The following is a 16,277-nucleotide window of genomic DNA, read 5'->3' on the forward strand; positions in this document are numbered from 1 at the left end:
TCGATGCAGTTTTTTATCAGAGGTTTTCAACTGAAGTTAGCTGCCTGCTGCACCCTACACGCAGCCTTTTTTCTATAGTCCACCCCATGGGAAAGAAGTAGGCGACAGGAGACATGCAGGGTCGTGCCAGTAGTTTGATATGCTAATCCATCCTCGCTGAGGTGTCAGCTGGCCTGCTGTTCTCAGTGCAGGGAGAGGAAGCACACACACACACGCACACACACAGACACACATACACGTATTTCAACCACCATCTTTGTGAGCACACTCACTGATTTATTGCATTAGTACTGCATTTATTTTAAATTCAGTCATCTCAATTAAAACTTGCTTAATTCTAATTCTAAATGTATTTTAAAATCAAGTTTTAACTTTGGACCAGATTATTTAAGTTAAAATGAGGACCAGTCATACTTTACATAAATGAATAATAATAATAAAGTTATAAATATACACAAAGAGCTGTGCAATCCACAGACTGTATTTAAAAATGGATGACATGCCTCCACGTTGATCAAACCAAGACATCCTGATCAGGGGTGCTCCCATCTTGTGCTACATGGTGATCATTTAGAGCCAGAGTCTGAGCAGTTGTGATGCTCGAGTGGAAACCATGACATCAAGGTGCCACTGATACATGCCAATCGACCAATCACGAGTCAGTCTCAACTTTCAATCATTATGTTTCATCCTGTTTTATAGATTCAAATTACGATTTAAAACAAACTCATGAGAGAAAATTCATCACAGTGAAAAAATATTTGACTTCCACTTGGAATTTTTAGTTTGGTTCATGCCCCAGAGATGCTGTTTCCATGGAACTAACGTTAGCTTGATTAGCTATGAAATCGGCCTGTGAAGGTTGTCGCTTCATACGATAGATTTGACAGTCAGAATTGATGAGCCTTTTAACCTTTGTCGGAAATGTAGGACCTAGTGTATCAAACAATTACTCATTGTTTCAAGTGGTAAATCTAACACCGTCTGCCAGCAAATGACCTGTCAGACTTTGTTTGAATGAGGTTAAAAAAACTAAAAAAATTAGGATTGGTCAGTTAAAACTTTCCATCTGATACAAGAGCCCATGCGATTCAACACTCAGGAAAATGCATACATACATGTGAAGAAGCATCACACACACACACACACATACACTTGCACTCCCTCACTGAGCAGAGTAGTGCGACACAGCAGCAGAGTACGCTGAGTGTCTTCATGCTTCATGCCGGAGTTGCTTGCTAGAGAGAATGTTAATCTCTGCATATGCGGCTATGTTGGGTGTAGATATTTGCTTGCAGCTTTGTGTGTGTGTGTGTGTGTTTGTGTGTGTGTGTGTTTGTGTGTGTGTGTGTGTGTGTGTGTGTGTGTGTGTGTGTGTGTGTGTGTGTGTGTGTGTGTGTGTGTGTGTGTGTGTGTGTGTGTGTGTGTGTGTGTGTGTGTGTGTATGTGTGTGTGCGTGTGTGTGTGTGTGTGTGTGTGTGTGTTCACACCGGACTGCAAAAGCCACCAATGGGTTTCTAAAAATAGACAGCTGATGAAATATTAAAATGTGTCAATAGAGAGCACTGGTACAGAGAAAAGCCACTCAACTTTTGGTGTGAGTGTCTGTCAGTGAAAGAATGAAATGATTGAGCTGACGAGGGTCTCTCAGGGTAAGACTCTACACTACTGCAGTCATAGAAGTCCGTGCAGCTGGGGCGTTTGTTCATGCATGTGACCACGGAGCAGGAGCGCATGAATCGTGTGTAGGTGTGCACAAAGGAATACCTTCTATAGGCGTCCAAGCACTAGTACACTACACCCTGACCTCTTCTTACACACACTGACACATGCAAACTTTCCCTCACTAACTCCCCTCAGATGGATTCAATGGAGTCGTCAGTGTTTGCCGTCCGAGTGATAATGTATTTATAAGGCCTTTCACCTCCCTAAAGGCTCTACTGCCCAAATGAAGAAAACCTAAAGTGGCAAACAGAAAATGTGGAAAACAACCCCTGGCTTTGTGTACACATTGCACTTGTGTGCTGGAGCACAATTTCTCCCATCGTGACTTTGTGAATCCATGTGTGAATGTGTGTGTGTGTGTTTGTCTTTACTCACTCAAGATAAGTCTATATTGGACATGTAAGCCTTGACCTGTTAAACTCACACTGTACCTTCAGCTTAATATCACATTTAAAATAATGCGCAGTCACCAGCTCCACAGCCTACGGGAGCCATTTGTTGTACTCCAAGTGACTTTTCACTTTGCTCCAGCTTTATTCTCTAACTTGCTGATGAAGAGTGACTCTGTTTGCCGTTAGGTGCTGACTTTGTCTGTCCCATGCAGCGGGTATTAACCGCTGGCAGTGTATGATTGTTCTCTCTCTTGATTTTAATAATCACAAGAAATCACGACAAGCCGATCTTATTTTGATTTTTAAGTCAGTGCTGCCGTTATGCATGTGCAAGTGTGTAAAGCTCATCTTCAGAGGTCGTGTGTGAGGCCCTGTGAAGGCAGCCGTGTACCCTCCATTTTTGTTGTGACTGGTTCAAACTGCACATGAGATTAAAAAAACCTGGATGCTGAACCTGACGAGAGGGTGTCTAAGGATCTCACCTCTACAAATGTTTCCCATTGATTATCTGTAGTGTTTCTTTACACTTCCCATAATAACATAACAGATCTTGCTGTGTGCAGCACTATCCTCTCACACTATCCTCTTTAAAGTTTTTACCTTCCACTCAGACCTATAGTGTCAGCTGCAGTTGTGCACGTACCCCCAAGTCTCATGCAATGCAGATCTCTCACGCGAGGAACTTGTCTTTCACTCTTCAGTCTGTGTGCATGTCACTCGGAATCTATTTCCTGTTTGACTGACGTTTGTGCGTGTGCAAGTGCATCCCCGTGATACTGCTATAGACTGAATGAATTATGTGGGAAATGCTGCCTCTTTACAGGACTAAAGCACAACAGCAGAAAAAGCAGCTCTTCCTCTGGCTTGGATGTCGCCATTTTGATTTTGAAGTGGAGGTGCACATGCTCAGACTATATAGACGCTGATCTACTGTGTTTATATGGAGCACGTCCTCCAAGCGGAGTATAATACAAACAAGTGTGGGTCTGTGGCGTCTGCAGCTGCCCATGTACACATCCTCAGTGGAGGATAACTTTGGCGGCGGTAGAGATTAAAGCGACAAGCACTGTTGATGGAGCACAGCTCAAGAACTCCTCTATGAGCATAAACACTGAGCGCCAGCAACGTATGCATCTACTCTGAGCTGATATAATGCACTTTAGTTATTTTCCAGTGCAGTGAAGTGTTGGCCAAAAAAGGCAAACAGATCTAAAAGTAGCTGCTGTTCTATGCAGTTTTGCTGAATTTATGCATTGCAGAGGCTTGTTTTTACTGCAATTAAAGATGTTGATGAAGTACATCATTGCTATCATCAACGAAAGTGAATTAATCAGGGGTGCATCAAAAATTTAACAGGACCTTAATAAGAGGGATGAGCGAGTATGGGCTCCCACACAAGCAGCTCCCGCCCTCCTGTCCTCCTCAATTCATTCAATTAAATCCACATCAAACTTTAACCATGAAGCGAGTACACAGTTTACAGTCCACAAAACATTCTGTCAATGTTTTTTTTTCATATTTCTTCGTGCGTGCATCCCAACATTTACAAACTGTTGGTGTCATGTGCCACAGCCCGACGCGTGTTTACGTGTTTACACTAGGATGGAAATGATTCGTGTGCAAATCAGATGACAGCAAATGTTTCGCCGATTTGACAGAAGCTGTGTGTGTGTGAAATGAGTGCAGTCAATCTCCTCTGTGTGATCACACTGTTAATGAGCTGTCAAAGGGAGGGACAAAATGGTTGAATTTACCCAGTGAGAATACATTTCTTCAACGCTCACAAACTGATGCTACTGCAAGTCTGATTCACGGACTGGAAAGTTACCATCGGCTAATTGACTAATTAGATGGCTGACTAGCAGCTTGCTTGAAAGAAGCTCAGTGTGTGACAGGCCAGCTGGAGTCTGGCCCACTGATCTTTGGTGAATTTTGGCCTGAACCTAGAAATGGGAGCAGAAAAGATGACACCAAAAACAGCCCTGGTGCATGGTATTGCACAGAAGAATATCTGAGATTCTCGGACTTCAATTCTCTTCACTTCAAATTTGACTTCAGTTGATAGATGACATGCAAAGTGTGGATTAAGAGTAATAAGTAAGGTATGGGGGGGGGGTCCTATGTCCTTATATAAACTACAGCAGGGGTCAGTAACTGGGACAAACCACAGGTCAAAAATAGAGCTTTTATTTTGAAAGGTTGTGAACTTGGGTCTTAAGATTGTGTTGCTTGCTAAACAGAAAATTCAGTTTCATTTAATGAAAAACATGGACTATAAAATGTTCAATGCAGATAAACCAGGTATGATGAACCCAAGGTTTTCTAAGTTCATTCTGTGTATATAACTAAATACTAAAAAGTGACATAATATTGTAGAACAGTTTGAGAAGGACTCACCAATAACTAGGGATATCTCTGAATTAGCTCCAGAACATTAACACAGGCCAAGAGAACAGTTCATTCCAAAGAGGCAGGTTTATAACAGGCACTGCACTAGTTAATCATAAAATGAGAAAATGTAGCACCAAAGGAATAGTTGAGTTTTTTGTGGCTTTTCCTTCATTGTGAGAAAAACTTACCGGTTTGAAAAAGCTGCTGTAAGAATAGGTTCATGTATTACTGACCTAATTCAAACACTCTCTGCCCTCCTGCTGAATTATACAGAGAAATATGGAATAGAGAAGGAGAGGGACGGGCAGTGGAAAGCAATAAAGCAAGTGATGGAGAGAGAGTGAGAAAGGAAGACAGAGGAGGAGTGTGTTTTAAATGGAGGTCAGGCACGGAGTGAGATTCAAGGGTCACAGAGCATTAGAGGAAAAGAGTGGAAAGAGCCTGGAATAACATAGTGGGTGAAAAGCAAATGGGTGTCTCGAAAAAGGAGGACAAGGACTTTGTATTTCATTATGTTTCAGCTTTTAGTCTTCTCTCTCTCTTCTCTCTTTCTTCTCTTTCAAGGTAAGTACTAAGTCAGACCTGTGAGAGATTTCTCAGTATTCACGTTCATTCAAACCGGGTTGCAAAGGGCCTTCAAGGCCACAGAGTCTTTACACAAAGACAGAGTGTTACATCACACCGACAAGAGTGATACCACGTCTCACAGTGGCTTTTGAAAATGATCAAAAGGTTGATTTGAATCTTGGTGAAACCTGACTTGACCTCTCACCAACTGCCACATAATAAATACCAGGATTTATCAATTGAAATATAATAAAACATTGGTTGTGTCACGTTTTTCTTCATTGCCTCTTGTACACTTTGTTGATTCTTCTCCTCTTTTCCTTTTTCTTTGTCACATCAGGACAAGGACTCCTGTCCCAAAGTGCTCTGCAGCTCAATAACCAAGATGCTTATGCAGGAGCTGGTTACCATAGTAACCAAGGCCTGGCACTTGGGGAAGCAGTCATGGGCCGCGGCGGGCAGGTTGGGGGGGCAGTTCACAGCTATAACCAGGTACACGCACACCCTCGCATATGAATGAATGGGAGGTTTTCTCTCTCCTCCTTTCTTGTTATTCTCCATCTTTCTCTCCTTCCTCCACACATTTACATCTTCATCCATCTTCTCTTTCACACATGCTCCTCCCCTTCATGCCCCTGTCTCTTTTTCACCCCGTCTATTCCTTTGTACTATGTTGGTCCCTTCTCTTGTATCTCATCCTTCTCTTCCCTCTCTCCATATCCCCCATCCTCTGTCTCATTTACATCCCTTTCTTCTTCTCCCTCGCTGCGTGACCTCTTCCTCCCTTCCCTTCTTCTCATCTCTCTCCACACTCTGCTTCTCTCCAGGTGACATCCAGCCGAGCAGCTGCCCATTTCGCGGGGACAGACTCCCAGTCCCAGAGAGACTCATTTGCCCAGCAGGCCCATGGCAGCGCCTTCCACATGCCCAGCGAGGGATCTGCACCTTCTGGACCGCCCATGTATTACTCCTGTGCCACTCTACCTGCACAGGTACAAGTCCCTGAAGAGAGTACAGCCATGCCTTGGCTGTCATCTGATGAGAGCTTTCTCGGCTCCTCTCAGTGGTGCACTATTGGTGGAAGACAAGTGACAAATTAAAGGAAAAACCTGAAAAATGAGTGACAGGGTGATAATGCCCCAATCCACAGGGGTCACGGATGGTTTGATGATTATCTGTGAATCACCTGCCATATCCCTCTCAGTCACCAGATCTCAAACTCACTGTACACCCACGGGAGATTGTAACCATTGTGCTAGACAGCTCTCTCCATCACAATCATCAAAACCCCAAATGAGGTAAAATCGTTTCGTTCTTCAGTCTTCGATCCATACTGATGTACATTGAAGCTGGTCTGGTGGCTTGTGGTCACCCAACAGCGTGATGAGACACACCATGTTAGCTTTTCCTTTAATTTCTCACCTGTCTTCTTAATCCTGCCGTCACCAGGTGGAACTGAACAGTGTTTCAGTCACTATCGGGCTTTCCTCTTGCCTCTCTCAATTCTATTTTATTAACAATATACTATGTTTACCCTCTGTGAGCTCACATTGTGCTTGCTCCTGTGTTGAGGACAACAGCTGCAGCACACTTGAATTCATGGCAGTTTCAACTGATTTGAGTGTTGACCAAGAAAACAGCAATAACACACAAAAACATATTTGAGAAGCAGAATAAGAATATATAGGGTTCCCTTAGCTTAAAAAGAAGCAACAAGGGTTTTCACGTATTGCTTGAGTGTATATTTAGAAGATCAAATAACTTAAATCATGAGATTCTTGGCCCAGACAATGTCTCTGAATGATTCTGGTGAGGTGAGCTTTTTTTTTTTTAGACTTACTACCTGTCGTTTCCTGAGTTTGTTAAAAAAATTGTTGCATAAGAATGATTTACTGAAGATTTATTGTGTTTATTATAATTTTAAAACAATTTCTGACTTCTTTGAAAGAACAGAACTTTATTCTTTATCACAATGAACTTAATTATTTCAGCATCTGATGTTTCTCTCGACGAGCACTTTGAGTTAGTGGAACTCTTTTGTTCAGTGAATCTGAGAGAAATGTTATAATGGATCTGTCGTGCGAAACTCTTCAACAAATAAACCAAAGATGAATATTTATGGAGGGCTTGCTTAAAGTCTATTATGTTATTTTTTGATTTTTAGATTGCTTTGCATTAATTGAAAAATAATCATAGTGGTAAGTTACTAGAGGTGAAAACTGCAACACAGCAGGTTTAACTGTGCTCTGTCGAGTGTTGCAGAGTTCTATTCACCCTTCTGTCATGTCCTTCATCAATTATTACTCCGTTAACATACAAGTAGCCAAAGCAGCGAGGCTGACACAGGTGTCACTTGACTCTTGTCAACATTAACCGACTCAAGTTGTAGAATGTCCTGCCGCCCTTTGAATGCAGCATGCCATTTCTGAGTTTAAAAAATAGATATCAACAGGAGGATTTTTGGGCCAAAGACTAGACGTCCATCAAATCTCAGCCAAATTACTTTGTTTGGTTTTGACACATCCTCCTGACAAACATGCAAAGTAATTCTGCCCTGATGATAGAATTTAAGAAATACTAAACAACAGCTGAAATAAAACAATGCTATTAATGAAATACTGAGCTAACATTGTATAAGATTAGAACACTATATGCAGGGCTGAAGTATCAGTTGCATTGGGGCCAGATGCTGAGTGCCCACTCTTCATCTAGCTTACTTTACTGCTATCTCGGTAGCATCTGATGAAAAAGCTTATTGAGAATCTTTCTTACAATTAGTAGAAAGAGATTATGAGATATCCAAGCACTTCTGTGTATAGGTTTGGTCAACAGTGCAGCCACAGTGCAGCAAACTTGAATTAAATCCCGGCCTCTTTAGAAATGATTTACTGCTTATTTTGCTCGCTGTGATGAATATATTTTTCAAACTTGGAGTTTAGGTCTTTTGAGAGTCCCATGTTAATCATGTCTTTAGATTCACTTAAAAAGATTGAACAGCGTGGTCCACTGTTCTGAAGCATCCTGACTGAAGCACCACATCTTGCCCACGTTCGTACTAATTAATGGAGCTTTAAAAACTCTTCCTTTGACTCTGCAACTGCAAAACCCTGCAAATACTTAAACAACTAATTTCCCCATTTTGCACAAAATGGGAGTACGTGTTTGGAATTCTGAGGGAACTTCATTTGGCGGCCCATTGCTCGCAGTCGCATTTCAAGTTTATTTGGTTGTAAAAGTTCAGCATCATCCCCTTTATGTTTGGTCTGATGAATCCAAGCTCTTCATCACAGATGTTATCACGGATTAGAGTCTCTGCTCCCTGGCTTTCCAGCTCCGGGGGGCAGTTGTTCATCTCTCTGAAAATAATGATATGAATAAGAGGAGTGGATGAATATTTAAAGAGAGTGACATTCCCTTTTAATGAAGTACATCTCCTCTCTTACAGCGTGTCAGCTCCCCTCTACAGGCGGTGGGATCCCCTACCAAGCTGCAGCGCCTGGGATCAGTCTCCTCCGACATGCCCAGCTACGCCACGCTACAGAGGGTGTCCTCGCCCAAACAGTCCCCCAGCCGACTCGCCAAGTCCTACAGGTTGGTTCCATTTCAGTCGCACCAATCAATTTAATAAGGGCTCATTGTTAGGAGTCCATTATGTAAGACTTTTAGTGGTGCCAAAGCACAGATGGATTTGTTTGCAGGGGGTTGATTTGGTTATTGATCGATAGCAGTGAGTCAACAATTACTTCATCTGGTGCTGAGATTATGCTGGCTTTGAGAAACACTTTCCAGCCTGACCTCTGCTGCTGAACAAAAGCTTTGTGCTTGTATTGGTGATGTTAGATTCCTGGGCTGATGTTTTTAAGGTAGTTTCACAATACACTTTTAGACGCCTCAGCCTGCTGTATTATGAAGAAGAAGCTGGAACCTTTAGTGTTGTAACGAGCATTAAAGCACATGTATGTTTCAGTTTATAATGTTTAAATTATTATAGTCAAGAATTACAACTCTTTTTATTTTACTCTATAGATAATTGCAGGTACTGCATTGTTCTGAGCTTTGATAGGAGGTTGTTACCAAAACTAAAGTTCACCTCTCATGACGAGTAACACTTAAGCCCCTGGTCAAAACCCCCACTAATATCTGGCTTTTGTCTGCAATAGGAATAGATGCAAGCCTTCACTCCCAAATAACTCCGCGGTAGAGACACAGGTTTTTATCGGCTCTTGTTTTGGATCGGCAGTGAAGGAAAAGTAACACCCGGGTGAACGTGCTAATTTGGAAAGACATTAGGTGAAAGAGGAAGTTTCAGCAAGTTCATGACGTCATACGATATGCACCGGGGGAAAAAACAGAAAGGCTTGCTCCTCCACTGGCGATGGAAGAGGAGTCAATCACATTCATTAAGCAGATTTACCTGCGTTTAAGAAACTGGCATATACCTTCTAATTTTGGTGTAAAAGAGGTATTTGATCAAATTCCTGAAGCACCATTTTAAAACTAAAAAGCCATATCAGACAATTAACAGACTGTAGGTGGGTTGGTCATATCAAGCTCCTGCTGTGTAGCCAAATGTTTCTCAAACCCACAGAAGTTTATTCTAGTAAAGGTCCAAAAGTTTAGAATGCTTTCAAATAGTGTTTGTCAGGCTGTATTTTGCAGAAATATGTGTATGAAGGGATGCAATCTGCACCAAGGATATGTTAGATGAATTAATGGTGCAGCCATTGGATCTTTGGCCGCCTGCCATTGACCATGAATGTCCACAAAAGGGTGAAAAGGATTTTTTTACCAGCGCTTATTGTATGGACCTTTGAAAGAGAGTGAAAAAGACTTTTCAAGATTAAAGCAGCAGGGACAGACATATCTCGGCAGCCCCTAGAATGTTGGGGCTTGCAATTCCCATAATGCATCTTGATGTTACCTTTTTATGACATTTTGTCTTTCAAACTCCACATTCCTGGTTTAGAGTGGGGTTATTTTTTTGAGGTAGTTGAGTTGTACCACTCACGACTTGAAGTACAAATATTTATGGGTAAACTGGATTTCGCTTTAAATGCCTAAAGGAGTATTATGGTAGAATGGGACTGTTACTTTGAAAAGGGAATGATTATTCTGGACAAAAAAACACCTCCTACTGTCTCATTTTGTCCTTTCGCAGCACCTCATCGCCCATCAACATGGTAGCATCGGGTGCCGGCTCCTCCTCTCCCCTCCCCATGAACGCCTCCCCAGGAGGCAACCACAGCTCGTCGCCCATCCACCAGCTCAGCTCAGTAGTGGGAAGCTATGCCACGCTGTCGCCCACCAAGCGCATGATGCATCACATCGGACCGGACGGCTACAAGATTTCCCACGAGCTATACGCCAACGCAACCCTGCAAAGGCCTGGTAGCCTGGCAGGTAGAGGTCAGGACGATTTTATTATTACTTCTTTATGTGTGAGTGGGTTTGAATTACCATCATGTCCTACATTCAGTTTTTGAAAAGAACCACTGCTCAACTCAATTCAACATGAAATTGTGGGTAATTATTAGTATGTAGAAATGCCTGTTTCTCCCTCACATTAGAGAAAATGTCAAATAAATTACCAATCTCATGAAATTCAGAACAATTCATGAATTTGATTAATTTTTCAACACAAAGGGCCTCAGTTTAAAAATGGTTTTCGATTTGTTGTATTTGACACCTCTCCATGTTTCAAGTTCTCATTTTGAAAAATTTTATTTTATTGTGTTTCATTAAATGTGCTCATGTAAATTACAATGTTATTTAACACAAGAACCACTTTGGCCACATGTTAATAAAAACAGCTGTTTTCTTGTCAGTGTATATTGTATCCGTTCTATCTGGTTGATATTGATATCACTAATGTACTACTTATCAAGAAAATGCGTGAGAGCCTTTCAACTGGAAGTTAAGAGAATAGTTTAACCCAGTGGTTCTCAAATTGGGGTGCAGGCCCCTCGTGTGGGGCATGGAGCCACTGCATGAATAACCAGTACAAATGAAGAGTTACACCAAGCAGCATTAATATGATTTAGTTGTGAAATTAAACCACTAAGTTTGGCGATGCTGTCACGTTGACCTTTACCTTACTTAAACTCAATTTGGATCATTTTTCATTGATTACTTCCCCTATCATTGCCAAAAAAAATTGTGGGATCAGGGTTTAATCCCTTTGCAGAGATATGCAAGAAAAGGTTTGAGAACCACTGGTTTTACCTGACATGAAATATCATTGGTGTGTGTTCATAACCAAACACTGAGCTGGCTGCAGTATGTCTCAGATAATGTCCAATTTAAAGGTGAACTATTCCTATAAACTACTGTTCAAATGGCTTATTTTATGCTTATGGTTTATGTAGCTACATCAAAAACAGTCCGCTACACTTTGAAGATGCTCATAAATGGCGTCTCGTTGCATTTTAAAGTTTAAAGAGGGCAAAACATGAAAGCATTTCTATAAATGTTTTATGAAGTTAGTCAAAAGACTGCACTCTATTCAGTGGTCTAAAGTTATTTGCTTTCATATTTGTCTCACTTGATCATGCTGATATCCCCAGTGAATACCCCTATTCCTACACTCCCTTATCCATCTGTCTATGTGTCAATTTATCTAACCTCTGTGTTCCTCCTGCTTTCCAGGCTCCAGAGGTTCCTACAGCAGCCAGCACAGTCACCTGGGCTCTGAGCTTCGACCTCTGCAGTCCCCTGAACACCATATTGACCCGATCTACGAAGACAGAGTCTACACCAAACCCAGCCTTAGAGGACAAGGTAAGCAGACATGGGGCTATGGAGGCTAAGGAGAATAAAGACAGGAGACAGAAGGTTATTTGTTTGGGGAGTTAAAGCAATATCTACAAGTCCAGAGGGACATACAGAGGGGTAAATAAAGTAGGTTTTACAGAGAGACAATGAGCAAAAACCAAACACTTAGATAATCAGTGCAATGCAAGGGGTGCATGCAATTTTGTAGATGTGCATCGAAGTTGATAAGGTCAGAGAGGACAATGGAAAAGGAGGATGTGTGGGAAGAGAAGACTGGGATGGACACAATGAGTGAACATGGAGGTTTGGAGTCGCCAAAGATTTGTAGGTGAATAAGAATTGAGATATACTTGCCGTTTAACCACACATGCTGCATCGTGAATGTCATTGTTCACATACTTGATTCAAGTGGAGGGCACATCACAGAACTTAGAGAAAAGACTTTGACTCAGACCCATCTGCCACTTCCGTCTTTGCATAAAGTAAATAAAAAACATAGATGGGAACATTCAAGGAGATCAACATTTGGCTAATGAAACAGAAAAAGCTAGGATAGGGCATTGTGCAGTGGCACGGACACATCATACAAATGTGGCTAACTCCGGACCGGGTTACACTGCTTGTCTTCAAACTCCCCATCTGTGTCACTGATGACTAGCCCCTGTTGACATACCCACTACCCACAAAGACTTGCTTCTGTCCCAAACTGTTATGAGAGTGTTGAATCTTGCGTATGTGTGTTCATTTTTGAGGATGTGTTGTTAACAGCAAGTATATTTTGAACCTAAATGGTGAGAAGAAGGTTGTAGGAACTAAATGAAGAAGAGGAGATAGGTTAAAAGAGGAGAGAATACGTTCTTATATTGAACTCTATCTAAATGTTTTAATAACAGGGGTGGGGAATTTCCAGCATCCAGATGGCTAACTACACAGTTTGAATACAAAAAAGCGACTTACAATTACACTAACATTCAGGTTACAGCCATTATTTTTTTCTTGAATAAAAGAAAAAAAACATGTTTTCAGTGTAACATTAGGAATAGATCAAATTTAATAGATCAGAGTGAGACTGTGATGATTCCTAGAATATTCTTCAAACAGTCCAACACCAAGAATAGCTGCAGCATGCCATAAATCACCCAGTGAACCATCTAAATTTAAAAATCAGACTACAGGACGACATCATATGATGCCCTGAATAAAGTGATGGATCAAAGACATACTTTACATACAGACAAGCAGCCCAGACACAGCTGGGTCCCACTTTAAAAACGAGGTGTTTTTTAATGGTGTGGTGTTGTATTAAAGGCAGCTACACATAAGAGACTTCCTCCTTCCATCTGATCATGTAGCACTATTTACGAGATCAGGTAGGCAAATCCAATTGGGGTCTCAATGGCAATTTGTCTCTCAGTCACAGTCTGTTAACTAATTAGTTTCATGCCTGAAAATTAATCTCAATTAATCCCATGGGTGTTAGCTTGGGTGCTTTGAAATCAAAGCAAATCAACCGTGTCCTAAAATGTTTGTGTCGTTGTGCCGCCGGTTAAGTCGCCTGCACGTCGAATGTTTGCTGTAGAGAGAAATACACAGAGAGAGACACATAAAAGAAGATTTTTCGACAAGGTTTTGTTCCACAAAAGAGACATTTACCTTAATAATTAAAAGGTTTAAGGTCCTTTTGTCAGGATGCCACCTGGTATGCACTGATAGTTCACTTTGAGGCATCAGCTCTGTGTCTGCACATGTAAGTCACGACCCCCACATTGTCTGTCAAAAATAATATACAAGTTCAGATCTGCTTTTCATATTTCTATTCCCACCTGCAACACCAAGCAGCCGCTGAAGCCTGGCAAGGTTTCAAGGTCAATTCAAATAGTTTCAAGATGAACAGTTGGAAACAGGCAGACAACAGTTCACAGCCGACTTCACATCACAGGTGAATGTCCTCAGGCCTAGTCGAGATCCCTGCAGTTATCTAGTTACACACACACAGTGACCCATGTCGCCTCCCTCAGAGCGAGCTGGTGTAACGGCCCAAATGCTTCCTACTCTGAATTCCTCTCCCTGTTTGAGACTGACATAGGAGGATCTACTGGTGTTCTGAGGTTGTTTCAGTAAACAACAAACCCTCGAGGAATCACTGTGTGCTAATTATAAATGCATTCATCAGCAAATCTGCTAATTTGATTTGGTAATATACACAATTAAAGATAATATTTACTGTAAACAAACAGAAAGGCTGCTGGCCCTAAAGACATAGTTAGATATTTTGATAAAATAAGAACTTAATACGTTCTCTGTTCAAACCCGAAAAAATTAATACCTAACAGCTGAACAGAAGGTGATCAGTCCAGTTAAGCATCAAGATAGAGAGAGGGGGGTTTAAAGGGTGCTGGATAATCGCCTAAATTATTATTTCATACCAATGAATAATCCTTTGTTATACCTTAGAAAGAATCACTATTTAAACGGCATACATGTCAAATGATACCAACTACATATTAGCCAAAGCGGCTGCAATAAATGTTGGGTTAGTCAAGTTATTCTTTGTATGTGTTGCAAATTTAATTGAATCGAGAAAACCAACCAAAAAATATTGTTTATTTAGTTTGATGGTATGCTTTTTGAGGGGGTTGTTTAAGGGCGGCTTTGATAAATTACTCCCTAGGGTTGAGTTCGGGGGCAAAGACTCCCGGCTTTTGCTCCTTATGTAACAGGGAGTTAACAGAGTGCTGCTGATGTTGTCATGAATGAATGAAGTCGATTGCATTTCGACACAATTTATGGTCAAATGCTTCATGTGAGTCACTTGAAACCTGGGAACAGCATTTCAGATTAGAGCAAAATGTGAAACTCATATATATATGCATGATGTTCGTTGTAGACGACTGTTTATATGGAATGTGGGGGCCAGCAGTTTATTTTTGCACTTGTGGTCACAAAACTGGATTAACTCGGCCCTCCTCTATGGGACATTTTATATGTCTTATCTTTAAAATAATGTTTTATATGTGGCTGCAAGTTTAATGTTTGATCAATGAAGTGTATTTTTCTTTTGAGTGCATGTATGTTTGATTTGACTGCTTCTGTCTGCTTGTGGTTTTTTCATCCAAATGAACATCTCAAACTCATTTGGAAAGCTCACCTGAAGTTGGAGCTGCAGTTTGTCACATTTATTCACTTTTATTTTTTGCTTCTTCTCTTCCTGCATTTTGCTTGTGCTGGTGTTGTTGCTTTTTGCTCATTGTGTGTGTACGTGTGTGTGTGTTTGTGTGTATATGTGCACCCTTGTGTTGGCACCTGTGTTTGGTTATGATTTCTTTGTGCCCTGCTCCCTCCTTGGCCACATCAAACCCAGTGGTGAACCAGTTGTACCAAGAGGTCCTCAACTATCTGCTCTGTCCCTACACTCCTATTCCTGCTTTAGCCCCGCCTTCTCCCGGTGTCGACCCAATCCCCTTGCAGCGAACGGCAAGCCAGAGCGCCACCGGAACTTTTCAGCGAGGCAGCTTCGCCACAGGAGGCGGGGCAGCTGACTACTCCAACCAGTATCGCACTCTGCAGTTCTGCCCGTCCACTGAGTCGCCTTACAGCAAGTCAGGCCCGGCCCTCCCCCCTGAGGCTTCCCTGGGCCGCTCTCCATCCGTAGACAGCATCCAGAAGGATCCAAGGTGAGGAAGAACAAACACTTTTTTACCTCAGCTCAGCTCTGGCTTGTAGATGAAGCTCTTTGTTCCGCTCTCCCTTTTCCCACTCTCACAACTTACTGAGGGCCAGATTCACCAGACTAAACATATATCAGCATCAATAAACTGGAGAACGCTGAGCTTCAACAGTGACACAGAGAGAGTTCATTCACAATACACAAAAAAGAGTCAAACTTGAACATGTGACATGGTGACACTTTAGGGTAGTGTTGCACTACAGCAGATATCGGACTGTCAGGATGTGACAGCAGTTAAAGGATGGCTGAATCTGGGCTTTAGTATGAAGCACACATCACTCCACATCTCTCACTGTCCTCTCTAGTTTGCCTGATGCTGGGGTTTGTTCACACTCTCATACCAATGCCTGCACACACACCTCCAGGTCCAATTTAAAATGTTTGCTGCTGCTGTTAGGAGTGAGGTGGCCCTCTGTCAGTGACAATGAGTTAATGTGGGAAGTCTCAATGAAGTCTGCTTTCAAATCGAGAGAGCTCTGTGTGTGAGTGTGTGTGTGTGTGTGTGTGTGTAGCAGTGTGTGTGTGAGAGAAAGAGACATTCACAGACAAAAACAGAGAAGAGAGACACTTACAGAGACAGTGTAATAGCTGTTTTTATCATCTTTTGTCCTAATTAAAATCCGGTTTGAAACACTATTCCAATTGTGTCTTGGATTTCTCTGTCTTAGCCTCTTGTTTCTGACTAATGACTGCACAGTCGAGCT

General features: G+C 41.8%; 1 protein-coding gene across 4 annotated transcripts in view; it reads left to right on the top strand.

The window, feature by feature from the left end:
* LOC133018218 (catenin delta-2-like) overlaps positions 1 to 16,277 on the top strand; it is a 130,227-nt gene that overhangs the window by 45,596 nt on the left and 68,354 nt on the right. For 2 of the 4 annotated variants that reach the window (XM_061084535.1, XM_061084537.1), the window contains exons 5-10: positions 5,416 to 5,567; positions 5,903 to 6,067; positions 8,521 to 8,666; positions 10,234 to 10,475; positions 11,721 to 11,867; positions 15,208 to 15,520. In XM_061084535.1, the coding sequence (XP_060940518.1) occupies positions 5,416 to 5,567; positions 5,903 to 6,067; positions 8,521 to 8,666; positions 10,234 to 10,475; positions 11,721 to 11,867; positions 15,208 to 15,520 (1,165 nt within the window). The remainder of the gene's footprint in view (positions 1 to 5,415; positions 5,568 to 5,902; positions 6,068 to 8,520; positions 8,667 to 10,233; positions 10,476 to 11,720; positions 11,868 to 15,207; positions 15,521 to 16,277) is intronic. The other 2 variants (XM_061084538.1, XM_061084539.1) reach the window with 2 other exon arrangements.

The sequence above is a fragment of the Limanda limanda genome, chromosome 13 (genome assembly GCF_963576545.1).
Source record: "Limanda limanda chromosome 13, fLimLim1.1, whole genome shotgun sequence".
NCBI classification, from domain to species: domain Eukaryota; kingdom Metazoa; phylum Chordata; class Actinopteri; order Pleuronectiformes; family Pleuronectidae; genus Limanda; species Limanda limanda.